The sequence below is a fragment of the Antechinus flavipes genome, chromosome X, assembly GCF_016432865.1.
Source record: "Antechinus flavipes isolate AdamAnt ecotype Samford, QLD, Australia chromosome X, AdamAnt_v2, whole genome shotgun sequence".
Lineage (NCBI taxonomy): Eukaryota > Metazoa > Chordata > Mammalia > Dasyuromorphia > Dasyuridae > Antechinus > Antechinus flavipes.
The window spans coordinates 80510509-80538154 of NC_067404.1; the positions used below are offsets into that span (position 1 = coordinate 80510509).

The window sequence follows — 27646 nt, forward strand, 5'->3', positions numbered from 1 at the left end:
AGCCCCCACAGCTCCAACTAGGCCCTCTTGTCTTTCCACATGCTCTTGGCCAGCTCACCAGATCCCTAGGGTTCAATTTTCACTCCCAAATCCCTCGCTCTAGTCCATCCTGAGGCCCAGGCCCGGGCCGCGCCCACCCCACCACCACTCCCCCGGCCCTTATCACAACCTTCCCATTCCTGTTGAGGCCCTTGCCATTTGCCACTCCCCCCTCCAGGTCTCTGCACAGGCCCCACTTCCACGCGGCACCGGCCACCTGACTCCTCTCAGAATCTTTCACTTGCCTCAGTTCCACCGCTGCTTCCCGAAGCCTTTCTGGAACCTCCAGTTAGTTTTGTTGCTCACGTTCCTTCCTCCTTACTCTTTATACACACCATGCCCTCCAAAAGCCTGCAGGCTCTCTGAGGGGTCCCCCAGCACCCACCCCAGGCCCTCAACAGAGCACCCACAGGCTGAGAGAGAGGCCTTCAAAGCCCATCCAGTCTGACAGCCTCCCCGCACAGAGATGCAAGGCTGGGCACTCGCCCTCTGACGGCCCGATGGGCTTCTCAGACATCGAGAACCACCATTGTGACGATGACTCTGGATGCTTCTGGGCTCGGCAGACACGGAGGCGGAAGCCCTGGCCACCGGCTCGAGAAAGTGAGGGTACAGCGCCAGACTGCGGGCAAGGGCCAGCCGTGCTCAGTCCTGTCTCCCTTTACTGGGCCCTCTTTCAGGATCAAAGATGGTGGAAAGCCCCCTCTGTGTGCCTGACCTACACACTCAGCCAATCACCAGTTGGCATCCTGGTCTGGGGCAATCCCCGAGGTGGACTTCCGGTCTCAGGCAGGGACTCTGACCACAAATTACAGCCACTTCCCCCACAGCTGCCCCCCTCAGGGCTCCTCGCTGCTAGTGCCGGCCAACCAGAATGCCTCTAGGAGTACTAAAGATGGGAGAGACAGCCAAGTGAGGTGGGCCTCCATTCTGTCTAAACCTTGGCTCTGTCACCAGTATCCATCACGCAACCCGTGTCCGAGCCATCAGAGGTGGCCCTGGGGCTACTGAAGGCTCCTTCCGGCTTCAGACCTGAAGGCAACTCTACGAGGGAAGCCCCGAATGGCAAAGGGCTGAGAAAAAGACCCACATGAGAGACCTCCCTTCCTCTCCAACAGCACTATGGGATTGGGTCGTTTTCATGACACACACCATGTACCCGAGAGCCATGAGTCCGGCGGGGCTTTAGTCGGCCGTGAAGCAGCTGCCAACCTCCTCTCCAAAGGAAACCCAACTCGGGGGGTCTTGGGAAACCCCATAAAAGGTGCTTTCACAGCTCAAAGATCCAAACTTTATTAATATGAAATTAGGTGTGTTTTTTTTTTTTTTTTAAGTAAAACAAACTCAAGGTTAGCAGCAGTTCCCTTCCTTCCCCCAACTCCCTTTAGTCCCATTAACACCTGCTCTGGGGTCCCTCGGAGAGCCTTGGCAACTGGCCGCTAAAACACGGTGATCTCTGTAACCTGAGAGTGCTCCGCCAAGGGAGCGAGAAGGAGCCCTCAGTGAGGGGCTGGGGTCTTGCCAGAGACCCACAGAAAGAAGTCACAACGGGCAACGGGATTGCCACTGTGGCCTACGGGCCGAGAACAGACGTAGAACTGCCGGCCAAAGTTGGGCCCGGCTTTCCTCACCGTGCGCAGCACGCAGGGCTCCCCGTGGCCCTTGCACAGAGGAGGACGAGGGGGGCCTTTCAGAACCGCCTTCCAAAACGCTGCCTGGCCCTCGCCTGGCTCGGGGGCTAGGGGCGCCGCTCCCCCGGGATCCTGGCCGGCCGGCTCGGTCTCCGGCTCCTGGGCTCCGGCGACGAGGGCTTTTTCTGGGGGACGACCTGCCTGGAAGAACCTCAGGAGGCTCAGCTGGCCCTGGCCCGGGTCCCCGCAGGTTCTCTTGGCCTTTTTAGACACCCCGACACCATTCTTTTCCTCTCGGGGTTGGGCTGAAGTGGGCCCCGGAAGGTTGGGGTCCACTTTGACCAGGAACCGGGAGAGTTTCTGCTGTCGCCCAGCAAACTCTGGCAGGTACCGGGTACAAAGTGGGGGACATCGGGGTGCCGGGATGAGCTCGGCCCTCAGGGTGGCCCCCACGGGGCAGTGGTCTGAGCCCTCCACCTCGGGCATGAGGAAGGAGTCCTCAAACTCCCCCAGCACCAGGGCTCTGTCGCCGAGGATATAGTCGAGTCGGGTACCATAGTTAGTGAGGCGTGCCCCCGTAGCGGTTGACCAGCAGGTGAAGGCACCGACTTTGGTCGGGTGGAAGTGACGGAAACTGTCAACGAACAGCCCACTCTCCCCGTCAGGCCGCCACAGGAACTGGGTGAGCCACTGGCGCCCGGGGTTCTCTTCAAAGCACGCCTGGGGTAGGCAATCGAGAGCCAGAGAACGTCAGAGGCAGCGAGACCCTGAGCAAGTACCAAGAACAATCCCTCTGTGTGGCCTCGGGACTCGGGGTCCTTGAATGGCAGAGTCGGATGGGACTCAAGAGGCCGGCGAGTCCGGGTCGCTTTTTACAAAGGAGGAAAATGAGGCACACAGAGGGGAGACTCCCCCGAAGTCCCAGCAGGCCCCAATCAAGGTGGGCCTTCAACCTCTCGGGCTCGAGTTGCGATGCCCCCCACTACCTGCGACTTCCGGCAAAGTCCTTCCTCCTTTTGGGCCCCGGTTTCCTCCTTTGTAAACGACCCGACTCACACTCCATTTCCCAGAGGCACCGGACATACAGCATGGCCATTGCTAGCAACTCCACCTGGGAGGCGATCCCTCGGCCTTCTTTTCAGTTTCTCGGGGAAGCCTCCCAAAGCCCCACTGTGGCCTGGGCCACGACCCCGAGGACACGTTCACTAGTTGTCAGCTTTGAATCCCTGCCCCCTCAGCGCCAACAATAGAGTACTGCACACAGCAGGCTCCTTGAACACACGAATGTGTGAGTGAAATTCCAGGCCCAGAGCAATGGGTAGAGACTGTGGAGAGCCAATCGGAAGGGCCCACAGCAGAGTGGTCCACCTCAGGAGGTAGTGACTCCCTGTTCCCAGCATTCTCCCCCACAAGGACATTGTGGAGAAGATGCTCATTCAAGTATGGGTTAGCCTCAATGGCCTCTGGGAGGCCTTTCTGTCTCTGGAACTCAAAGAACACAAGGCCTTCCTCAATCTGGTCCCTGCTCACATCTCTAGTTTCCTCTCCCATGATTCCTATCCATAAAAAGCCTCCGTCTCAGCCCAACTTCCCTGGCTGCTGAAAGATACCCTTGCTCAGGCCATCATGCAAGCCAAGAATGCCCGGCTCTCTACCCTTTGGAGTACCGACCTCCGGCCCCCACAACCAGATACTGATTCCTGAGCTGGGTGCCTCACAACACAGAGGGCCTCCGAGGTCTGGGAGGGAAAAACATCACGAACAACAGATTTTTTCTCTGAAATCCTACATCAAAAACTACTGAGCTGGGCCAGCTAGGTGGTGCAGTGGATGGTGCACCAGCCCTGAAGTCAGGAGGACCTGAGTTCAAATCTGGTCTCAGATACTTTGTGTGATGCTGGGCAAGTCACTTAACCCTAATTGCCTTGGAAGAAAAAAAAAAAACTACTGAGCCTACATTTTTTTAAACATGAAATTAGACCGAATTTCATAAGAACACTGCGTGTCAGAAGGTGTCTTACAAATTTACAATCCCTCATTTTACAGAAAGGGAAACTGAGCCTCAGAAAGGTGACGCTACCCACAATCAAAGAACATTAGAGCTTGAAGGAGCCTTCAAGCCCACAGAAATCAACTGATAGCTCCCAGTATCAGTAGGGCTCGCTAAAGGCCTGATGGCTCAGGGGTCAGAGGAACGGGCTTCGGATCCTGGCTACGCCTCTTCCCAGCATGAATTGACTTGCACTCTGGTCACATCCTGACCTCTGAGTCTAGATGGACCGACCTCTTAAGGTCCGCCCCCTCCCCCAGCTCAAATTCTATGATCAACACAGTAGAGTAAGAAGAAGACACTGAGAGTGTGTCTCCAGGCATGGATTAAGACAGAGACAGCAAGGTTAGCAGAGAGGCAATCCTCACCAGATCTGTAGGGTCACAGTGGTCCAGAGGCCGATGAGAGGTATTCACATCGCCCAGGATGATCACGTGGCTGGGAAAGAAGAGGCCCGTGGCCCATGAGTCGGAGGCTGACATTGGGGGGCAGGGGAAAGAGGCCTGGCCTGGGAACTGGGAGGCGCAGGACACAGGCTTGGCTCTGCCCATTATGAGTTGTGTGGCTGTGGGTAAACTCCTCCGCCCCCTCCTCCTCCTTCTGGGATACAAAGACAAAGGCTCTTCCCTCCACTTACCCCCCCCCCCGGCCCCAAATGAGTCTAAGTCTCCAAGGAGCATTTGGTGATCCCAAGGCCTTTCCCTTCTCCAGCCCTTCTTCCTCCCCTTGCCCTCCCCCCTGACAGTCCCCAGTGGGAAGAAAGGGCTACAGCTCTAGTCAAAGTAGGTGGCTCGGCCTTCTTGGGCCTTCTTTGGGCTCTCCTCGTGCTCACACGGGCTACTTCCTGGACCTCCTATGCCTTCCCTCCTGTAAAGCCCAACTTCAGTGCCCTCCCCACTTGGGAACCATCGTCTCCCTCAGCTCTTGCCTCTCTGATGCATTCAGTGTCTAAGGCCGTATGTTACAGCTGCCTGTCGGAGGCTCACTCCCCTATCTGACTCAGAAATCCATGAGAGCCTACTTATCTCTAGGGACTCTCTTTGGTGGGGAGCACAGTAGAAATGAATGGGGGGGACAAACTCGGGCCATGTCCCTTTTCTTGCTCAGGGAGGGGGTAATTCAACAGAGGTGGGGGGCAGCTTGGCCAAGATTCCTCAGAGAATCAGCATTTCACTTTGGAAGGAACCTCAGAGACCCATCTTTTATAAACAAGGAAATGAGATCCAGAACAAAAAACTTTGTCCCAGGTTACCAGGGAACTAAGGAAAAGCCAGTCTAGAGCCTTGTGCCTTCTAGAACTCCCTGCACCATCTCCCACCCCCCACTTCTGGCTGCTGGGTCGCTTCTTACCTGCCCGTCCGCAGGAGGGCTTCAGCTCGGAGCTGCAGGAGTCGGTAGAAACGCAGCTTGTAGGTCAATCGTTCTGGCTTGTCGGGGTCCGCGTGGGGGCAGTAGACGTTGATTATCGTCAAGGTCTTCTCGTGGCCATCTGAAGTGCTGCCGAGGGATAACAAGGGTATTATCAATTATCAAAGACAACTTGTACTATCAACTACACTAAGAAGGTCAGCACTGGAAACTGATAAAGTACTTTGCACACACCACCCTAGTGAAGGGTTCTTCCCCCACAGTTAGTGAAGACGGGCTCCCTGACCGCCTCAGATCCGTCCTGGCCCTCCCTTTTAAGCTTTCAAAGGAGATTCCAAGACTGGGGAAGGTCCATTTTCTCTGCCAGTGCTCAATCCATTTCCTAACCCTCTCATATGAGCTACCATTCAAAGTCTGGCTCCTTAAGAAGGACAGCCAGACCACCATCTATTAGTAATTGGATAGTTCAAAAGAAAGATTGGGGTACAGCTGAGTATGGAGTGATTCTAAAAAGCAAAAGCATATAGGAAAAGGGAAAAAGAGTCACTTTGTTCTATGAATGAGGTGTGAGAGCAAGAACTGATACAGAGGAATTAGATGGGGGACAAGGGCTCATGGTTCTGAAATCCTACTCTCCCTAGGAACGTGTTACAGGGATATCTTTCTCTCCTTCTCTCGCTCTCTCTCTCATCTATTTCTCTGTCCATCTTTCTTTTTATCTTCTCTCTCTCTCTCTCTCTCTCTCTCTCCACACACACACACATACACAAACACACATATATGTATATAAAAATAAGATATCTAGATACAGATAGATACCTAGAAGGGTATAAAAGTCCTCAAAATTTATAAAGAAATAAGAAGGGGAAATAATAAGATAAGAGGGAGATATATAAAGTGTGTAGATTAAGAGGAATCAGATAAAGAGGAAAGGAAAAAGTAGGGGAAGAGGAGAAGGGCGGGATCATCGGTAGGGGATAGGTTAAATAATAAGGCAAGGTAGCAAGGGTAGAAGTAAAACAGAAAAGTCAGCAGGGACAGGAAATAAGAGATACACATAAACATAATCATAATGATCAAGAGTAGACTTTATTAGAAAAAAATGCAGGGGTGGGAATCATTGATTTCAGGCAAAGTTAAAGCTAAAATAGATTTAATCAAGAGAAAAACAGGGAAACTCTACTACATGGCAGTCGTATTAATCAATATTGTTTTAGATTGTTTAAAATAACTATACGGGACAAGGTCAGACTATTGTTGGGGTGTAGGAAATGATGAGTTGGGGGAGTTGGAAAAATATAAGACTACTACAGCCTTACAAAGATGTATGTGAATGTATATGTATATACGTATGCATGATTATAGATATCTGTCTGTGTGTGTGTATGGATACAAATGTATGTATGTATAACTACATCCATGCTTAATTGTAGCCTTCTTGGGAAGGAAAAGGGAAAAAATAATAAAGTAAAAAATGTACAGCAGAGAACAAAAACAACCTATAAGAAAGCCAAGAAAAGATGGATAGTTCTGAATACAATGTGCAATATTTACTCTATAGGTTTTCTTGAAATGGAAATTTATTGTTTCATATTTTGAATCCTCTATTCTGTTCTGCTGTGCACATAGCAATGTTTTTTTTTTCCTTCTTTGTATTTAAGTTTTAAATAAATAAATAAAATAAAACAAAATGTGGTACAGCTAAAAAAAAAAAAATTAAGAAAGAAAATAATACCTGAAAAACAGAATAGGTCAAATGGTGAAAAAGACAAAAATCCAGTGAAGAGAAAACCTCCTTAAAAAGTAGAATCGGACAAGTGGAACCTAATGATTCCATGAGACATCAAAAAACAATAAAAACAAAATCAAGAGAATGAAAAAAAAGGGAAATCTGTCATTGGAAAAACAACTGACCTGGGGAATAGATCAAGGAGAGAGAATTTAAGAATGATCAGATTACCTGGGAGAGATAAGAGACAGCTAGAGAGAGAGAGACAGAGAGAACACTTAAACATCATATTTAAAGAAATTCTCAAGGTGAACGGACCTGAAATCCTAGAACCAGAGGGCAAAATAGAAATACAAAGAGTCTACCAATCACCTCCTGAACAATTACCCCAAATGAAAACTCCTAGAAATATTCCAGAGCTCCCAAGGAGAAAAGATCGCAAGTGGTCAAAAAGAAACAATCCCCAAATCATGGAACCACAGTTAGGCTAACAGAAGATTTAGTATCTTCTACATTAAAGGATCGGGATAATAGGACTATGATACTCCGGAGGACAAAGGAGCCAGGCTTACAACTACGAATCACCTACCCTTCCTTCTGGGGAAACAGAAATATTTAATGAAACAGAGGATTTTGGAGCATTCCTGATGAAAATATCAGAGCTGAACAGAAAATCAGACTTTCAAATACAGAGAGAAGCATAAAAAGGTAATCAGAAAACAGAAATCACGAGGGGTTCAATAAAATGAAACTGTTTATATTCCGACAGGGAAAGATGATACTTGTAACTTTTAAGAACTTTTTCATTTTTAGGACAGTTAGGAAGAGTATATATGGAGGGCATGAGTGGGAGTCGACCATAACGGAACAAAAGCTAAAAAAATCAAGTTAAATGATGAGAAAAAGGATACACTGAGAGAAAAGGAAAGGGAGAGGAAGAATAGGTTACATTATCTCACATAATAGAGGTACAAAAAAGCTCAGACAGTGGAGGGAAAGATAGGAGAGTACTAACTCGCACTGTAATTGGTTCAAGGAGGGAATAGCGTACATGTTCGGTTGCATTTATCCTACAGGGAAAGAGGAGAAAGGAATAAGAGAAGGGGAAGAGGAGAGCTGACAAAATGGAGGGCAGATCGAAGGAGGCAATGGTCAGAAGCTTTTGAGGAGGGACGGAATGAAAGGAGAGAGTAAGATAAATGCAGAGGGGAGGAACAGGATGGACAGAAACACAGTAATCGTAACAGTGACAAAATGTTTACAGGAAGTTTCTCTGATAAAGCTCTCGTTTCTCAAATATATGGAGAACTCTGTCAAGTTTATAAAAAATACAAGTCGGCCCCCAGTTGATAAATGGGTAAGAAACATAAACAGGCAGTCTTCAGAAGAAATCAAGGCTACATAAAGCCATATGGAAAAATGCCCTAAGTTACTAGTGATTAGGGAACGGCAACTTAAAAGAACTCTGAGCTACCACCTCACACGCTTAAGATTGGCTAATAGGGCAGAAAGAGAAAATGAGAAATGTTGGAGGAGACTGGGAAAATTGGAACAGAGAGGTACTGTTAGTGGAGTTGTGAACCGATCGAACCATTTCGAACTTTGCCCAAAGGGCTATCAAACTGTGTATTTTCTCTGACCCAATCAAGGTCTGTGTTCCAATGAAATCAATAAAAAGAAAAAGGACCTCTTTGGACAAAAATAATTATAGCATCTCTTTTAGTAGCGGCAACCAAATGGAAATTGGGGGGATGCTCCCTTTGGTTAACGGAGGACTTCCAAGCATTTCTTATGAGAAGATCAGAGCACCACAGAAACTTTGAAGTAAAAATAAAGGCGCCAAATTGAACAAAAAGGTAATTATGAGCAATAAATATAAGGGACTAAACAGAGATAACATGTATTTTATTTTTCTTTTTGTTTTTCCTGAGGCAGTTGAGGTTAGGTGACTTGCCCAGGGTTACACAGCCAGGAAGGGTTAAGTGTCTGAGACTAGATTTGAACTCAGGTCCTCCTGACTTCAGGGCTAGTGCTCTAACCACTGTGCCACTTAGCATTTTAATATGGGGAGTTGATACATGTATCTTCTGAGGTGAGGAAGGCACCAGGCAGCTGGATAATGTAGTGTACAGAGCGCTAGGTCTGGAGTCAGGAAGATCTGACTTCAAATGCTTCCTGGCTATGTGATCCTGGGCAAGTCTTCTCACTTCTGCTTGCCTCCATTTCCTCACCTGTAAAATGCTGGGCAAGTCTCTTTACTTCTGCCTGCCTCGGTTTCCTCATCTGTAAAATGCTGGGCAAATCTTTTCACTTCTGCCTGCCTTTGTTTCCTTACCTGTAAAATGCTGGGCAAGTCTCTTCACTTCTGCCTGCCTCGGTTTCCTCACCTGTAAAATGCTGGTCATAAGAACATCCACCTTCCCAAGGTTATTGTAAGGATAAAATAAGAACACGTTTGTGAACTCAAACATCAAAGTGCTATTCTTAATGAGAATTCTTAATAAAAATAACTGTCTTATTGTTGACGATGATCTTAAAAGTGGAAAGGAAAGGGAGGCGAAAAGGAATATACGGGGGAGCTGGAGAAAATTTGTTCTGAGAGCTAATAGGAAACCTTGGGAGTTTAGTGAGGTCGGGAAACTCACGTTAGCGGCTGAGAGCAGAGAAAGATCTGAGGCAGGGAGACCAAAGCTATTTGGTACTGTCCAGTGAGACCTTCCAAAAGCCTGAAGGAGCACGTGAGTGGGAAGGAGGGGACTGATGGGATTTCGTAAATGATCAGATAGGACAGTGCTTGAAGTCATCAAGTCCAGTCTCTCATTCTACAGAAAAGAACCCCCAATTCAGAGGGCTCATTTGACCTGCCCACCAGCACGAAGGGCAGCAGTGGCAGAGATGAGATTTGTACCCGTAGCTCCCGCCTCTCCATGGTACCACGCTGCCTTTCCTAATCTACTCCTCTAGAAAGTCTGCATCCCACTCACGAGAAGCGGATTTAGGGCTTCTCAGAAGCAGGTAGTACTCAGGACAGTGAGGGGCAAAGAGGACCAGAAAAACTACAAGGTGTCGCCAAAGTGCTGCACTAAGATCTTTGGGACACCCTATATAAGCTGGCCTTAGAGGAAGTGAAGGACACAATAAACTCCGAAAGGATGTGACCTGAATGCTAAAGGATCAAACCACAAAAAAATTAGAAGAGAAAGAGATCAGGGAGCATTTCCACAGTACAATGTCTAGGGACTGAATTCTTAACTGAACGAGGAAGGGACAGAAGTGATTATGAAAGCCAAACAAAGAATTTCAACTGAATGAAACTGCAAGGTGGTCGTCCGAACCAAATCAACACCAGTGGAATAAGAAGAGAAGTGCTCGGGTGGGGACAATCTTTGTATCAAATATCTCTGAGGGGGTCCCGATACTCAGGAACTCGAGACAAGGGGTAACTGTGTCTGTGTGAGCCGTCCCTCCAGAGACACGTGGACGAAGCAGGTGGAGTTCTCGAAACAACTGCCAACTACTAACGGCTATAAGGAAGAATGCTCCGAATCATTAATAAGAAAACTGTGAATCACAACAACTCGGAGCTTTCTCCTCACTCCCTGCGAGCTGGCCAAAAAGCCCCAGAAGTATAATGAGTGCCAGAGGGCTTGCACCAATGCAGGCAGCTTAATAAAGACAGTGTTTCCTGGAGCTTCTTTCCCTCTTCTGTCTCTCATCTCTCTCCCTCTGTCCCTTTTCTTCATCTCTCTGCTCTTCCCTCTCCCCATCTCTCTCCCTCCCTCTCTTCTCTCTCTGTCTCTCTGACTCAACACTCAGAGCAAGTGTTTGCAAAAACAAAATAATGGCATGGTTTCACATGTGTGACTGATAGCATATTTCCTGCCTTCTCCATAGGTGGGGGAGAGGCGGGAGGGAATTAAGAACTCAATTATTTTTTAAACGAAAGCCAAAAATCTCTTCCTCTCCCTCTGTCCCTTTTCTTCGTCTCTTTGCTCTTCCCTCTCCCCCTCTCTCCCCCTCTCTCTCTGACTCAATACTCGGAACAAGTGTTTGCAAAAACAAAATAATGGCATGGTTTCCTATGGATGGCTGATATCATATTTCCTGCCTTTCCATAGGTGGGGGAGAGGCGGGAGTAATTAAGAACTCAATTTTTTTAAAACTAAAGTTAAAAGTCCCTTCCTCTCCTTCTGTCCTCTTTCTTCATCTCTTTCCTCTTCCCTCTCCCCATCTCTCTCTCTCTCCCTCTCTTTCTGTCTGTCTCTCTCATTGAACATCAGAGCAAGTGTTTGCAAAAACAAAATAATGGTTTCCTATGTACGGCTGACATCATATTTTCTGCCTTTCCATAGGTGGGGGAGAGGCAGGAGAGAATTAAGAGCTCAATTTTTTTTTAAACTAAAGCTAAAAATCCCTTCCTCTCCCTCTGTCCTTTTTCTTCATCTCTTTGCTCTTCCCTCTCTCCATCTCTCTCTCCATCTCTCATTGAACATCAGAGCAAGTGTTTGCAAAAACAAAATAACGGTATGATTTTACATGTATGGCCGATAGCATATTTCCTGTCTTTCCATAGGTGGGGGAGAGGCGGGAATAATTAAGAACTCAATTTTTTTTAAAACTAAAACTAAAAGTCCCTTCCTCTCCCTCTGTCCCTTTTCTTCATCTCTTTGCTCTTCCTTCTCCCCATCTCTCTCTCTCTCCCTCTCTTTCTGCCTGTCTCTCTCATTGAACATCAGAGCAAGTGTTTGCAAAAACAAAATAATGATATGATTTTACATGTATGGCCGATAGCATATTTCCTGCCTTTCCATAGGTGGGGGAGAGGCGGGAGGGAATTAAGAACTCATTTTTTAAAAAAACTAAAGCTAAAAATCTCTTCCTCTCCCTATGTCCCTTTTCTTCATCTCTTTGCTCTTCCCTCTCTCCATCTCTCTCTCCTTCTCTTTCTGTCTGTCTCTCTGACTCAACACTCAGAGCAAGTGTTTGCAAAAACAAAATAATGGCATGGTTTCGTATGGATGGCTGATATCATATTTTCTGCCTTATCCACAGGTGGGGGAGAGGCGGGAAGGAATTAAGAGCTCAATTTTTTTTTAAACGAAAGTTTAAAGTCCCTTCCTCTCCCTCTGTCCCTTTTCTTCATCTCCTTGCTCTTCCCTCTCTCCATCTCCCTCTCTCCCTCTCTTTCTGTCTGTCTCTCTCATTGAACACTCAGAGCAAATGTTTGCAAAAACAAAATAATGGCATGGTTTCCTTTGTATGGCTGACATATTTTCTGCCTTTCCATAGGTGGAGGAGAAGCGGGAGAGAATTAAGAGCTCAAATTTTTTTTAAACTAAAGCTAAAAATCTCTTCCTCTCTCTCTGTCCTTTTTCTTCATCTCTTTGCTCTTCCCTCTCTCTCTGTCTCTCATTGAACATCAGAGCAAGTGTTTGCAAAAACAAAATAATGATATGATTTTACATGTATGGCTGATAGCATATTTCCTGCCTTTCCATAGGTGGGGGAGAGGCGGGAGGGAATTAAGAACTCATTTTTTTAAAAAACTAAAGCTAAAAATCTCTTCCTCTCCCTATGTCCCTTTTCTTCATCTCTTTGCTCTTCCCTCTCTCCATCTCTCTCTCCCTCTCTTTCTGCCTGTCTCTCTCATTGAACACTCAGAGCAAGTGTTTGCAAAAACAAAATAATGGTTTTCTATGTATGGCTGATATCATATTTTCTGCCTTTCCATAGGTGGGGGAGAGGCGGGAGGGAATTAAGAACTCAATTTTTTTTAAACTAAAGTTAAAAGTCCCTTCCTCTCCTTCTGTCTTCTTTCTTCATCTCTTTCCTCTTCCCTCTCCCCAGCTCTCTCTCTCTCCCTCTCTTTCTGTCTGTCTCTCTCATTGAACACTCAGAGCAAGTGTTTGCAAAAACAAAATAATGGCATGGTTTCGTATGGATGGCTGATATCATATTTTCTGCCTTATCCACAGGTGGGGGAGAGGCGGGAAGGAATTAAGAGCTCAATTTTTTTTTAAACGAAAGTTTAAAGTCCCTTCCTCTCCCTCTGTCCCTTTTCTTCATCTCCTTGCTCTTCCCTCTCCCCATCTCTCTCTCTCTCCCTCTCTTTCTGCCTGTCTCTCTCATTGAACATCAGACCAAGTATTTGCAAAAACAAAATAATGGTTTTCTATGTATGGCTGATATCATATTTTCTGCCTTTCCATAGGTGGGGGAGAGGCGGGAGGGAATTAAGAACTCAATTTTTTTAAAACTAAAGTTAAAAGTCCCTTCCTCTCCCTCTGTCTTCTTTCTTTATCTCTTTCCTCTTCCCTCTCCCCAGCTCGCTCTCTCTCCCTCTCTTTCTGTCTGTCACTCTCATTGAACATCAGAGCAAGTGTTTGCAAAAACAAAACAATGGTTTCCTATGTATGGCTGACATCATATTTTCTGCCTTTCCATAGGTGGGGGAGAGGCAGGAGAGAATTAAGAGCTCAATTTTTTTAAACTAAAGTTAAAAGTCCCTTCCTCTCCCTCTGTCTTCTTTCTTTATCTCTTTCCTCTTCCCTCTCCCCAGCTCGCTCTCTCTCCCTCTCTTTCTGTCTGTCACTCTCATTGAACATCAGAGCAAGTGTTTGCAAAAACAAAACAATGGTTTCCTATGTATGGCTGACATCATATTTTCTGCCTTTCCATAGGTGGGGGAGAGGCAGGAGAGAATTAAGAGCTCAATTTTTTTTTAAACTAAAGCTAAAAATCCCTTCCTCTCCCTCTGTCCTTTTTCTTCATCTCTTTGCTCTTCCCTCTCTCCATCTCTCTCTCCCTCTTTCTCTGTCTCTCACTGAACATCAGAGCAAGTATTTGCAAAAACAAAATAACGTTATGATTTTACATGTATGGCCGATAGCATATTTCCTGCCTTTCCATAGGTGGGGGAGAGGCGGGAGGGAATTAAGAACTCAATTTTTTTTTAAAACTAAAACTAAAAGTCCCTTCCTCTCCCTCTGTCCCTTTTCTTCATCTCTTTGCTCTTCCTTCTCCCCATCTCTCTCTCTCTCCCTCTCTTTCTGCCTGTCTCTCTCATTGAACACTCAGAGCAAGTGTTTGCAAAAACAAAATAATGGTTTTCTATGTATGGCTGATATCATATTTTCTGCCTTTCCATAGGTGGGGGAGAGGCGGGAGGGAATTAAGAACTCAATTTTTTTAAACTAAAGTTAAAAGTCCCTTCCTTTCCTTCTGTCCTCTTTCTTCATTTCTTTCCTCTTCCCTCTCCCCAGCTCTCTCTCTCTCCCTCTCTTTGTCTGTCTGTCTCTCTCATTGAACACTCAGAGCAAGTGTTTGCAAAAACAACATAATGGCATGGTTTCCTATGTATGGCTGATATCATATTTTCTGCCTTATCCACAGGTGGGGGAGAGGCAGGAGGGAATTAAGAACTCATTTTTTTAAAAAACTAAAGCTAAAAATCTCTTCCTCTCTCTCTGTCTTTTTTCTTCATCTCTTTGCTCTTCCCTCTCTCCCTCTCTCTGTCTCTCATTGAACATCAGAGCAAGTGTTTGCAAAAACAAAATAATGATATGATTTTACATGTATGGCCGATAGCATATTTCCTGCCTTTCCATAGGTGGGGGAGAGGCGGGAGGGAATTAAGAACTCATTTTTTAAAAAAACTAAAGCTAAAAATCTCTTCCTCTCCCTCTGTCCCTTTTCTTCATCTCTTTGCTCTTCCCTCTCTCCATCTCTTTCTTCCTCTCTTTCTGTCTGTCTCTCTGACTCAACACTCAGAGCAAGTGTTTGTAAAAACAAAATAATGGCATGGTTTCGTATGGATGGCTGATATCATATTTTCTGCCTTTCCATACGTGGGGGAGAGGCGGGAGGGAATTAAGAACTCAATTTTTTTTTAAAACTAAAACTAAAAGTCCCTTCCTCTCCCTCTGTCCCTTTTCTTCATCTCTTTGCTCTTCCTTCTCCCCATCTCTCTCTCTCTCCCTCTCTTTCTGCCTGTCTCTCTCATTGAACACTCAGAGCAAGTGTTTGCAAAAACAAAATAATGGTTTTCTATGTATGGCTGATATCATATTTTCTGCCTTTCCATAGGTGGGGGAGAGGCGGGAGGGAATTAAGAACTCAATTTTTTTAAACTAAAGTTAAAAGTCCCTTCCTTTCCTTCTGTCCTCTTTCTTCATTTCTTTCCTCTTCCCTCTCCCCAGCTCTCTCTCTCTCCCTCTCTTTGTCTGTCTGTCTCTCTCATTGAACACTCAGAGCAAGTGTTTGCAAAAACAACATAATGGCATGGTTTCCTATGTATGGCTGATATCATATTTTCTGCCTTATCCACAGGTGGGGGAGAGGCAGGAGGGAATTAAGAACTCATTTTTTTAAAAAACTAAAGCTAAAAATCTCTTCCTCTCCCTATGTCCCTTTTCTTCATCTCTTTGCTCTTCCCTCTCTCCATCTCTCTCTCCCTCTCTTTCTGTCTCTCTCATTGAACACTCAGAGCAAGTGTTTGCAAAAACAAAATAATGGCATGGTTTCCTATGTATGGCTGATATCATATTTTCTGCCTTATCCACAGGTGGGGGAGAGGCGGGAAGGAATTAAGAGCTCAATTTTTTTTTAAACGAAAGTTTAAAGTCCCTTCCTCTCCCTCTGTCCCTTTTCTTCATCTCCTTGCTCTTCCCTCTCTCCATCTCTCTCTCTCCCTCTCTTTCTGTCTGTCTCTCTCATTGAACACTCAGAGCAAATGTTTGCAAAAACAAAATAATGGCATGGTTTCCTATGTATGGCTGACATATTTTCTGCCTTTCCATAGGTGGGGGAGAAGCAGGAGAGAATTAAGAGCTCAAATTTTTTTTAAACTAAAGCTAAAAAATCTCTTCCTCTCTCTCTGTCCTTTTTCTTCATCTCTTTGCTCTTCCCTCTCTCCCTCTCTCTGTCTCTCATTGAACATCAGAGCAAGTGTTTGCAAAAACAAAATAATGATATGATTTTACATGTATGGCCGATAGCATATTTCCTGCCTTTCCATAGGTGGGGGAGAGGAGGGAGGGAATTAAGAACTCATTTTTTAAAAAAACTAAAGCTAAAAATCTCTTCCTCTCCCTCTGTCCCTTTTCTTCATCTCTTTGCTCTTCCCTCTCTCCATCTCTTTCTCCCTCTCTTTCTGTCTGTCTCTCTGACTCAACACTCAGAGCAAGTGTTTGTAAAAACAAAATAATGGCATGGTTTCGTATGGATGGCTGATATCATATTTTCTGCCTTATCCACAGGTGGGGGAGAGGCGGGAAGGAATTAAGAGCTCAATTTTTTTTTAAACGAAAGTTTAAAGTACCTTCCTCTCCCTCTGTCCCTTTTCTTCATCTCTTTCCTCTTCCCTCTCCCCATCTCTCTCTCTCTCCCTCTCTTTCTGTCTGTCTCTCTCATTGAACATCAGACCAAGTATTTGCAAAAACAAAATAATGGTTTTCTATGTATGGCTGATATCATATTTTCTGCCTTTCCATAGGTGGGGGAGAGGCGGGAGGGAATTAAGAACTCAATTTTTTTAAAACTAAAGTTAAAAGTCCCTTCCTCTCCTTCTGTCTTCTTTCTTTATCTCTTTCCTCTTCCCTCTCCCCAGCTCGCCCTCTCTCCCTCTCTTTCTGTCTGTCTCTCTCATTGAACATCAGAGCAAGTGTTTGCAAAAACAAAATAATGGTTTCCTATGTACGGCTGACATCATATTTTCTGCCTTTCCATAGGTGGGGGAGAGGCAGAAGAGAATTAAGAGCTCAATTTTTTTTTAAACTAAAGCTAAAAATCCCTTCCTCTCCCTCTGTCCTTTTTCTTCATCTCTTTGCTCTTCCCTCTCTCCCTCTCTCTCTGTCTCTCACTGAATATCAGAGCAAGTGTTTGCAAAAACAAAATAATGGTATGATTTTACATGTATGGCCGATAGCATATTTCCTGCCTTTCCATAGGTGGGGGAGAGGCGGGAGGGAATTAAGAACTCATTTTTTTAAAAAAACTAAAGCTAAAAATCTCTTCCTCTCCCTGTGTCCCTTTTCTTCATCTCTTTGCTCTTCCCTCTCTCCATCTCTCTCTCCTTGTCTTTCTGTCTGTCTCTCTGACTCAACACTCAGAGCAAGTGTTTGCAAAAACAAAATAATGGCATGGTTTCTTATGGATGGCTGATATCATATTTTCTGCCTTTACATAGGTGGGGGAGAAGCGGGAGAGAATTAAGAGCTCAATTTTTTTTAAACGAAAGTTAAAAATCCCTTCCTCTCCCTCTGTCCCTTTTTCTTCATCTCTTTGCTCTTCCCTCTCTCCATCTCTCTCTCTTCCTCTCTTTCATTGAACACTCAGAGCAAGTGTTTGCAAAAACAAAATAATGGCATGGTTTCCTATGTATGGCTGATATCGTATTTTCTGCCTTTCCATAGGTGGGGGAGAAGCAGGAGAGAATTAAGAGCTCAAATTTTTTTTTAAAAACTAAAGCTAAAAATCTCTTCCTCTCCCTCTGTCCTTTTTCTTCATCTCTTTGCTCTTCCCTCTCTCCCTCTCTCTGTCTCTCATTGAACATCAGAGCAAGTGTTTGCAAAAACAAAATAATGATATGATTTTACATGTATGGCCGATAGCATATTTCCTGCCTTTCCATAGGTGGGGGAGAGGCGGGAGGGAATTAAGAACTCATTTTTTTAAAAAAACTAAAGCTAAAAATCTCTTCCTCTCCCTCTGTCCCTTTTCTTCATCTCTTTGCTCTTCCCTCTCTCCATCTCTTTCTCCCTCTCTTTCTGTCTGTCTCTCTGACTCAACACTCAGAGCAAGTGTTTGTAAAAACAAAATAATGGCATGGTTTCCTTTGTATGGCTGACATCATATTTTCTGCCTTTCCATAGGTGGGGGAGAAGTGGGAGAGAATTAAGAGCTCAAAATGTTTTTAAACTAAAGCTAAAAATCGCTTCCTCTCCCTCTGTCCTTTTTCTTCATCTCTTTGCTCTTCCCTCTCTCCCTCTCTCTCTGTCTCTCATTGAACATCTGAGCAAGTGTTTGCAAAAACAAAATAATGGTATGATTTTACATGTATGGCCAATAGAATATTTCCTGCCTTTCCATAGGTGGGGGAGAGGCGGGAGGGAATTAAGAACTCATTTTTTTAAAAAAACTAAAGGTAAAAATCTGTTCCTCTCCCTGTGTCCCTTTTCTTCATCTCTTTGCTCTTCCCTCTCTCCATCTCTCTCTCCTTCTCTTTCTTTCTGTCTCTCTGACTCAACACTCAGAGCAAGTGTTTGCAAAAACAAAATAATGGCATGGTTTCGTATGGATGGCTGATATCATATTTTCTGCCTTTCCATAGGTGGGGGAGAGGCGGGAGGGAATTAAGAACTCAATTTTTTTTTAAACTAAAGCTAAAAGTCCCTTCCTCTCCCTCTGTCCCTTTTCTTCATCTCTTTGCTCTTCCTTCTCCCCAGCTCTCTCTCTCTCCCTCTCTTTCTGTCTGTCTCTCTCATTGAACACTCAGAGCAAGTGTTTGCAAAAACAAAATAATGGTATGATTTTACATGTATGGCCGATAGCATATTTCCTGCCTTTCCATAGGTGGGGGAGAGGCGGGAGGGAATTAAGAACTCAATTTTTTTTAAACTAAAGCTAAAAGTCCCTTCCTCTCCCTCTGTCCTTTTTCTTCATCTCTTTGCTCTTCCTCTCCCCATCTCTCTCTCTCTCCCTCTCTTTCTGTCTGTCTCTCTCATTGAACACTCAGAGCAAGTGTTTGCAAAAACAAAATAATGGCATGGTTTCCTATGTATGGCTGATATCATATTTTCTGCCTTTCCATAGGTGGGGGAGAGGCAGGAGGGAATTAAGAACTCATTTTTTAAAAAACTAAAGCTAAAAATCTCTTCCTCTCCCTCTGTCCCTTTTCTTCATCTCTTTGCTCTTCCCTCTCTCCATCTCTCTCTCCCTCTCTTTCTGTCTCTCTCATTGAACACTCAGAGCAAGTGTTTGCAAAAACAAAATAATGGCATGGTTTCCTATGTATGGCTGATATCATATTTTCTGCCTTTCCATAGGTGGGGGAGAGGCGGGAAGGAATTAAGAGCTCAATTTTTTTTTAAACGAAAGTTTAAAGTCCCTTCCTCTCCCTCTGTCCCTTTTCTTCATCTCCTTGCTCTTCCCTCTCTCCATCTCTCTCTCTCCCTCTCTTTCTGTCTGTCTCTCTCATTGAACACTCAGAGCAAATGTTTGCAAAAACAAAATAATGGCATGGTTTCCTATGTATGGCTGACATATTTTCTGCCTTTCCATAGGTGGGGGAGAAGCAGGAGAGAATTAAGAGCTCAAATTTTTTTTAAACTAAAGCTAAAAAATCTCTTCCTCTCTCTCTGTCCTTTTTCTTCATCTCTTTGCTCTTCCCTCTCTCCCTCTCTCTGTCTCTCATTGAACATCAGAGCAAGTGTTTGCAAAAACAAAATAATGATATGATTTTACATGTATGGCCGATAGCATATTTCCTGCCTTTCCATAGGTGGGGGAGAGGAGGGAGGGAATTAAGAACTCATTTTTTAAAAAAAACTAAAGCTAAAAATCTCTTCCTCTCCCTCTGTCCCTTTTCTTCATCTCTTTGCTCTTCCCTCTCTCCATCTCTTTCTCCCTCTCTTTCTGTCTGTCTCTCTGACTCAACACTCAGAGCAAGTGTTTGTAAAAACAAAATAATGGCATGGTTTCCTTTGTATGGCTGACATCATATTTTCTGCCTTTCCATAGGTGGGGGAGAAGTGGGAGAGAATTAAGAGCTCAAAATGTTTTTAAACTAAAGCTAAAAATCGCTTCCTCTCCCTCTGTCCTTTTTCTTCATCTCTTTGCTCTTCCCTCTCTCCCTCTCTCTCTGTCTCTCATTGAACATCTGAGCAAGTGTTTGCAAAAACAAAATAATGGTATGATTTTACATGTATGGCCAATAGAATATTTCCTGCCTTTCCATAGGTGGGGGAGAGGCGGGAGGGAATTAAGAACTCATTTTTTAAAAAAAACTAAAGGTAAAAATCTGTTCCTCTCCCTGTGTCCCTTTTCTTCATCTCTTTGCTCTTCCCTCTCTCCATCTCTCTCTCCTTCTCTTTCTTTCTGTCTCTCTGACTCAACACTCAGAGCAAGTGTTTGCAAAAACAAAATAATGGCATGGTTTCGTATGGATGGCTGATATCATATTTTCTGCCTTTCCATAGGTGGGGGAGAAGCGGGAGAGAATTAAGAGCTCAATTTTTTTTTAAACGAAAGTTAAAAATCCCTTCCTCTCCCTCTGTCCCTTTTTCTTCATCTCTTTGCTCTTCCCTCTCTCCATCTCTCTCTCTTCCTCTCTTTCATTGAACACTCAGAGCAAGTGTTTGCAAAAACAAAATAATGGCATGGTTTCCTATGTATGGCTGATATCGTATTTTCTGCCTTTCCATAGGTGGGGGAGAAGCAGGAGAGAATTAAGAGCTCAAATTTTTTTTAAACTAAAGCTAAAAATCTCTTCCTCTCCCTCTGTCCTTTTTCTTCATCTCTTTGTTCTTCCCTCTCTCCCTCTCTCTCTGTCTCTCATTGAACATCAGAGCAAGTGTTTGCAAAAACAAAATAACGGTATGATTTTACATGTATGGCCGATAGAATATTTCCTGCCTTTCCATAGGTGGGGGAGAGGCGGGAGGGAATTAAGAACTCATTTTTTAAAAAAAACTAAAGGTAAAAATCTGTTCCTCTCCCTGTGTCCCTTTTCTTCATCTCTTTGCTCTTCCCTCTCTCCATCTCTCTCTCCTTGTCTTTCTGTCTGTCTCTCTGACTCAACACTCAGAGCAAGTGTTTGCAAAAACAAAATAATGGCATGGTTTCTTATGGATGGCTGATATCATATTTTCTGCCTTTACATAGGTGGGGGAGAAGCGGGAGAGAATTAAGAGCTCAATTTTTTTTAAACGAAAGTTAAAAATCCCTTCCTCTCCCTCTGTCCCTTTTTCTTCATCTCTTTGCTCTTCCCTCTCTCCATCTCTCTCTCTTCCTCTCTTTCATTGAACACTCAGAGCAAGTGTTTGCAAAAACAAAATAATGGCATGGTTTCCTATGTATGGCTGATATCGTATTTTCTGCCTTTCCATAGGTGGGGGAGAAGCAGGAGAGAATTAAGAGCTCAAATTTTTTTTAAACTAAAGCTAAAAATCTCTTCCTCTCCCTCTGTCCTTTTTCTTCATCTCTTTGCTCTTCCCTCTCTCCCTCTCTCTGTCTCTCATTGAACATCAGAGCAAGTGTTTGCAAAAACAAAATAATGGTATGATTTTACATGTATGGCCGATAGCATATTTCCTGCCTTTCCATAGGTGGGGGTGAGGCGGGAGTAATTAAGAACTCAATTTTTAAAAAAACTAAACCTAAAAATCTCTTCCTCTCCCTGTGTCCCTTTTCTTCATCTCTTTGCTCTTCCCTCTCCCCATCTCTCTCTCCCTCTCTTTCTGTCTGTCTCTCTGACTCAACACTCAGAGCAAATGTTTGCAAAAACAAAATAATGGCATGGTTTCTTATGGATGGCTGATATCATATTTCCTGCCTTATCTATAGGTGGGGGAGAGGCGGGAGGGAATTAAGAACTCAATCTTTTTTAAACTAAAGCTAAAAGTCCCTTCCTCTCCCTCTGTCCTTTTTCTTCATCTCTTTGCTCTTCCTTCTCCCCAGCTCTCTCTCCCTCTCTTTCTATCTCTCATTGAACACTCAGAGCAAGTGTTTGCAAAAACAAAATAATGATATGATTTTACATGTATGGTTGATAGCATATTTTGTGCCTTATGCACAGGTCGGGGAGAGGTGGGAGGGAATTAAGAGCTCAATTTTTTAAAAAAACGAAAGCTAAAAATCTCTTCCTCTCCCTCTGTCCCTTTTCTTCATCTCTTTGCTCTTCTTTTTCCCCATCTCTCTCTCTCTCCCTTTCTTTCTGTCTCTCTATCTCTGTCTCTCTGACTGAACACTCAGAGCAAGTGTTTACAAAAACAAAATAATGGCATGATTTCATATGTATCACTTATCACTCATATTTCCTGCCTTCTCAATAGGTGGGGGAGAGGCAGGAGGGAGAGAAATAAAAATTCAATTTTTTTAAACTAAAGCTAAAAATCTTTTCGTCTCCTTCCATCCCTTTTCTTCATCTCTCTGCTCTTCCCTCCCCCCATCTCTCTGTCAACACTCAGAGCAACTGTTTGCAAAAACAAAAAACTGGCATGATTTCACATTTATGATTGATATATTTCTTGCCTTCTCAATGGGTGGGGGAGAGGTGGGAGAGAAATAAGAACTCATTTTTTTAAAACTAAAGCTAAAATTCTCTTCCTTTCCCTCCATTCCTTTTTTTCATCTCTGTGCTCTTTGCTCTCCCCATCTCTCTCTCCTCTCTCTCTCTGAACACTCAGAGAGATTATTTGCAAAAACAAAAAACTGGCATGATTTCACATGTATGATTGATATATTTCTTGCCTTCTCAATGGGTGGGGGAGAGGTGGGAGAGAATTAAGAACTCAATTTTTTTTAAAAACTAAAGCTAAAATTCTCTTCCTTTCCCTCCATTCCTTTTTTTCATTTCTGTGCTCTTTGTTCTCCCCATCTCTGTCTCCTCTCTCTCTGTCTCTTCTCTCTCTCTCTTAACACTCAAGAGATTATTTGCAAAAACAAAAAACTGGCATGATTTCACATTTATGATTGATATATTTCTTGCCTTCTCAATGGGTGGGGGAGAGGTGGGAGAGAATTAAGAACTCAATTTTTTTTTTAAACTAAAGCTAAAATTCTCTTCCTTTCCCTCCATTCCTCTTCTTCATGTCTGTGCTCTTTGCTCTCCCCATCTCTCTCTCTGAACACTCAGAGCAATTTTTGCAAAAACAAAAAACTGGCATGATTTCACATTTATGATGGATATATTTCTTGCCTTCTCAATGGGTAGGGGAGAGGTGAGAGGGAGAGAGGAACTCAAATTTTTTAAAACTAAAACTAAAAATAAATACATAACAAATTTGGAGGGAAATTCCCGTGATGAAGGAACAAAAGACATCAATAATTTTTTTTTTAAGTTCATTTGATTCACCATGATTCCTAAAGAAATGTGTATTTAAAAAGTTAATGTGCATGGATAACCAGAAAAATAAAACCATTAAAAATTTCTCATTTGAATAAAAAGAAAATATTTTAAAAATCCTAGTCCATGAGTGCACAGACGTGGAGGACAGGATGTGATCAGAGAGATGTATGCCAGGGAAAGAACAGGCTCCCCTAGTGGGCCAAAATGCTCCCCCAGCTTCTCCACCGGGAAGCTCTCCTGTGCAGAAACAAGAGATCATGGACAAAAATAACAAAATTGAGGATATAGTTTGAGAATGTAGCTTTTTATGCACCGGGGCCAGTTATCAAATGTTGCAACTCCCTTTCTGCCCTGTCCATAACCCACTGAATCCGGATGAGAGGAGTTATCTAATAGTGATCCCAACGCCAGCAAGGGAGGTCTGAAAAGTGGCTTTGGCTGCAGGTCAGGCAAGTGCCAACATTTACCGTATCCGGTGCTGAGTGAGAACTGCCCGACCTTCGCTGTCCAGAGCCCGCAGCTCATCTTCAGTGAACTCTTCTGTGTTCCCATAGGCACCCACGGCACCCTCGTGATTGGTTAGGAGGTTGGTCAGGCCTTCCTCGGCTGCCCCTGGAGTGGCGTTATTTTTACAGAAGGTGGCCACACCTGGCGGAATGGGGGACACAAAGAGAGGATGAACCATAGAATGAACGCTAAAAGGAAAATGGACCCCAAACTCTCCGAGCTTGGAAAGTCAACAGCTCCAGGCTCATTAATTTGTTTTTTTTGGAGGGGGGAGGAGGACCGACTTACAGAAAAGGGACCCATCCACGAGCAGGAGAGTTCATGAAGAGAGGCAGGCAAATGATAGATCAGCATTCAGTACCGTGCTAAAGTGGGGGAGAAAGGCCAAAATACTCCCTGCCCTGTGTGTGGAGTGATCAGCTATGAATGACTTGGCCATTGTCAGCAATACAATCATCCAAGACTATTCTGAAGAACTTAGGTTGAAAAATGCTGTCCAGACCCAGAGAAAGGACTGATTGCATCTGGATACAAACAGAAGCATTCTTTTTTGAAAACTATTTTTTGAGGGTTTTTTTTTTTGGGGGGGGGGAGATCTATGTTTTCTTGCGCAACATGAGTTTTATAGAAATGTTTTGCACACCGTCACATGTGCCTTCTCAGTGAGCGGGTGGTGTGGGGAGGAAGGGAAGAATCTGGAACTCAAAGTTTTTTAAAAAATGTAAAAAATTGTTTGCCATGGAAATGGGGAAAAATGAAATATTCAAAAGATAGTCCCTGCCCTCAAGAAGCTTATATTTCAGTGAGGGAGACGGGGATGTAAATAATTAATAACATACAAGATACATAGAGTGGAGACAGAAGATATTTTTGGAGAGGAAAATTAGAGAGGCAGCTAGATGTAGCAGTGGATAGAGTGTTAGGATTGGAGTCAGGAAGATGTGAGTTCAAATAATGCCCCTAGCTATTTACTAGCTGTGTGAACTTGGGTGGGTCACTTTACCTGTTTGCCTCTCATCCCTCAAAAGGGGAAAATAAAAGCATATTCCTCCCAGAGTATTTGTGAGAACCAAAGTAGATAATATATGTGTAAAGCCCTTAGTACAGTGTGTGGCATACACTGGGTGCTTACTAAAGGCGTGGCCCTTTCCCTAGCACCCAGGGACATCAGGAATGGCTTCCCGGACAAAGCAGCAGTCTCAAGGGATGTGAGTCGAAGAGGCAAAATTAGATAGCACCTTCCACACCCACAATGCCTCACCTGTGGGAGGAAGGGAGGAGATAGTTTTTTCTCAGGGCCAAGTTCAGTCATTATAATTTCTCAGATGTCATTGTTTTGTTATTCCTTCCATTTACACTGCCGTGGAGTCCACCTCCTTTATTTTACAGAATGGGAAGTTCTGGACTAGAGGAAGGGAAAAGGGCTTGCCCAATGTCTCGCAAGAGTAAATTCGGGTATAGAACCAGGGTTCAAATCCCCATCCTCTGCCTTCAAATCAATCCTTTCTTTCCACTGCCCTCAGCCTGCCCTTCCTAGCATTACAGATCCCTCCATTCTAGGTATCTTGTAGTGATTTTTGGTTATAATCCTTGGCCTCCCATCCCCGGCATTACTGACACTGCCATTCTAGGCCTAGGCCAAAGAAAGTCCTTTCTAGGAAGTGTTTTAGTATAGAAAGAACCACCAGCTGTTGTCCTCCAGGACAAACGGGGTGCCACTCCTGGATTCCACCTCACCCTATGGTGCTTTGGGGCACACTGAGCTCTTTCCTCACCACACCTGTGGGGCAGATAGGAGTCATTATTCCCATTTTACAGAGGCTAAAGGGAAGCTCAGATAACCAGGATCACAGCTTATATCAGAGCTTCTCCAAGGGTGACATGGAGACCCAAGGAGTCCCTGAGATCAAAGCCATTTTCATAATAATATGGAAATGTTTTCGTTTCTAATATAGCAATTCTTCATAGATCCAATACCTGTGAAGAGAAGCTCTTTAGGGGGTCCAGAAAGTTCGAGAACCCTAATTCTGTTAACAGGATTATAGCTTGAAGAAATGAAAAGGCCTCTAGCAACCATCTAATCCAACTCCTTCATGTTATAACAGGGGAAAGTGAGGTTCAGAGAAGGGAAGAAACTTTCCTAAAATGGCAAAGTCAGTAGGTGGTAGCAGGGCTGGGAGACAAACCCAGATCAGCTAGGTGGTGAAGTCGACAGAGGGATGGATTTCAGCTAAGAAGATCCGAGTTCAAACCCAGCCTTAGCTGGGTGACCCCAAACAGGTCAATGAACGGCTCCGTGCCTCAGTTTCCCTTTCTGTGAAGTGGGGATACTAATTTCCCAGGGTTGTTGGGAGGCTCAAATGAGATTATATTTCTAAAGAGCTAGCTAGCTATTATTCTCTAAGCATACCAACTGACATGTTTCAAGGAGGAAGCTGGATTCTATGCAGTTCACTGTCCTACTGCTAATCTAACCAGAGATTCAAAGGAGCTGAAAGGCTTGGAGATGAGCTAATCCTACCCTTTTCATTTCAGAAAAGGAAACTGAGGCCCTTCGTGTCATAAACTCTAAGGAGCTTAAAAGGTATTCTCATTCAAGCTTCTAAGGCTACAGACAGGGCAAGGACCCCAGAAAGGGGAAGGGATTTGGGACACAAAATAGCAAGAGTGGAAAGGGACCTTAAAAAATTTCAGTCCCAAGTTTTTCATTTTTCAGAGGGAAAAGATCGGCCTAAAAAGAAGTGACTGACTTACTCAGAGTCGAGTATCCTTTGGATCCGAAAAAAAATTCAACCCAGATTCTGGGGTATTCCCCCAACTGATATTTTCTTTTTCCCCAATGTTTAAACTCTTCTAAAAAAAAAATCACACTATGAGTGCTCTAATAATAGTAGCGGTAATTATGAACACAGCACCTGTTTCTGGTACCTAGTGCGAGTCTTGTAAACCCATGGGAAAGCACGGCTCCACTAAGTTCAGTGTAGATGTCCAGACCTTCCCAGCCTCCCAGATCCCCCCACACACCTGAGTAGCCACTGCGACCTCGACTGAAGCTAAAGTAGGAGCTGTATCCCTCCACGATGGCCAGGGGCTCTTCCAGCAGGTCCCCTGGGGGACAGAGAAGGAATAGCCACTGTGGGCAGGCTCTGGAGCCACAACCCTGCCCCCTGCAGGCTGGCCAGAGGAAGTGCCTGGCTCCCTGACCAAACCCAGACAGCCCTGAGTTGGGGGCATCCTATGGAAGAGGGTCAGCTCTGGGGCAGTTGGGGGAGAGAGGGCAGGAGTTCAGTGGAGGGGGGAGATAACGCTAGGGAGCTTCTTGGCTCAGCGGAGTCTGGTGGGGCTAACTTGGCGGGGGGACGGGGGTCAGTGTGGTGCTTTGGGAAGTGACCTTTAGGGTCAGAGGAAGGGTCAGAGGGTGTCTCTTGGAAGTGGCTCAGAGAAGAGGAGGAGGATCCTCTATGGGGCAGGGCAGATCTGGGAGAAGGGGAGTGTCTCTAGGTAGGGGAGCACGCCTCCTAGCGGGCAGGTAGCGCTGGCGGGGTGAGGTGGAAGGGAGGAATGACCTTTGGGGGCAGAGGGAGGCTTAGAAGGGGGATCCAGTCCTGGGAGGGCGTAGAGAGCACATGAGATCTCCTGGGAGGGTCTCCTGGGGAAAGGCCAGGGCTTGTTGGGGACTCAGGGTGGGAGGGGCGGGGTGTGGGGTGGGGCACGCCTCAGTTCTCACGAGTGACTCGGGTCTCCTGTAGGCAGGTCACATCGGCCCCCAGGGAATCGAGCAGGCGTCTCAGGGCCTCGGGCGATCGCCGGATCCCATTTATGTTCCAGCTCACCAGCCGCATGTCGCCCCGCGCTTTCTCCGTCAGCGAAGCGCGGGTGCAGGATGGGGCGGGGCGCGGCGGGGTCCAGCGTTTGGACAAGAGAGGCCGGCCGCTTGCCAGGCGCAGGCGTAAGCGCAGGCGCACTCGGGAGGGCCCGTTGACGCCAGGGAGGGGCGTGGCGAAGGCGTGGCGAGGGAGGGACGGCGGCAGTCTTGGTTTACCTTTTCTCCCGGACCTCCGAGCTGGCATCTGGAACCTCGGAGCCCATTGAGTCGAACGTCTTCCTTCTGTAGAAAGGAAAACTGGGACGTCAGAACGCAGCAGGTATTTACCGCTAGTATTAGTTGCCAATATGATGGCTCCTCCGAGTTTGCAAAGTACTTAATATGCATGTTCTCATTTGAGCCTCACAGCAACCCTGTGTGATTCGGGGCC

The 27646-nt window shown here is 45.1% G+C and overlaps 2 protein-coding genes and 2 long non-coding RNA genes across 4 annotated transcripts in view; 2 read left to right on the forward strand and 2 right to left on the reverse strand.

Moving 5' to 3' along the window:
* Positions 1-1316: 1316 nt before the first annotated feature.
* On the reverse strand, positions 1317-27460 carry APEX2 (apurinic/apyrimidinic endodeoxyribonuclease 2). The gene is made up of 6 exons (XM_051968118.1): positions 27118-27460; positions 26415-26498; positions 23351-23531; positions 5071-5217; positions 4089-4158; positions 1317-2390 (listed from the first exon to the last, which is right to left on the reverse strand). Exons 1-6 carry the CDS (start codon positions 27458-27460, stop codon positions 1539-1541), a joined length of 1677 nt encoding a protein of 558 aa, XP_051824078.1. The 3' UTR covers positions 1317-1538.
* LOC127542482 (uncharacterized) lies at positions 10533-19753 on the forward strand. Its single transcript, XR_007948682.1, has 3 exons — positions 10533-10952; positions 14683-16074; positions 18862-19753. It is a non-coding gene; the product is annotated as an uncharacterized LOC127542482 (long non-coding RNA).
* On the reverse strand, positions 11437-13297 carry LOC127542483 (uncharacterized). Its single transcript, XR_007948683.1, has 2 exons — positions 12952-13297; positions 11437-12709 (listed from the first exon to the last, which is right to left on the reverse strand). It is a non-coding gene; the product is annotated as an uncharacterized LOC127542483 (long non-coding RNA).
* The window catches only part of LOC127542481 (speedy protein E4A-like), a 37174-nt gene continuing 36965 nt past the window's right edge, over positions 27438-27646 (forward strand). Inside the window, exon 1 of the mRNA XM_051968129.1 lies at positions 27438-27535. The gene's annotated coding sequence lies outside the window, so the exon portion shown is untranslated. The remainder of the gene's footprint in view (positions 27536-27646) is intronic.

Excerpts from the sequence above, each read along its gene's own strand:
- APEX2 (XM_051968118.1), bottom strand. The coding sequence starts at position 27,460 with ATGCCAGCTCGGAGGTCCGGGAGAAAAGGTAAACCAAGACTGCCGCCG. Across the intron at positions 23,532-26,414 it reads AGGTCGCAGTGGCTACTCAG|GTGTGGCCACCTTCTGTAAA; the intron begins GTGTGTGGGGGG and ends CCATTCCGCCAG. Across the intron at positions 2,391-4,088 it reads ACTGTGACCCTACAGATCTG|GCGTGCTTTGAAGAGAACCC; the intron begins GTGAGGATTGCC and ends TGCCTACCCCAG.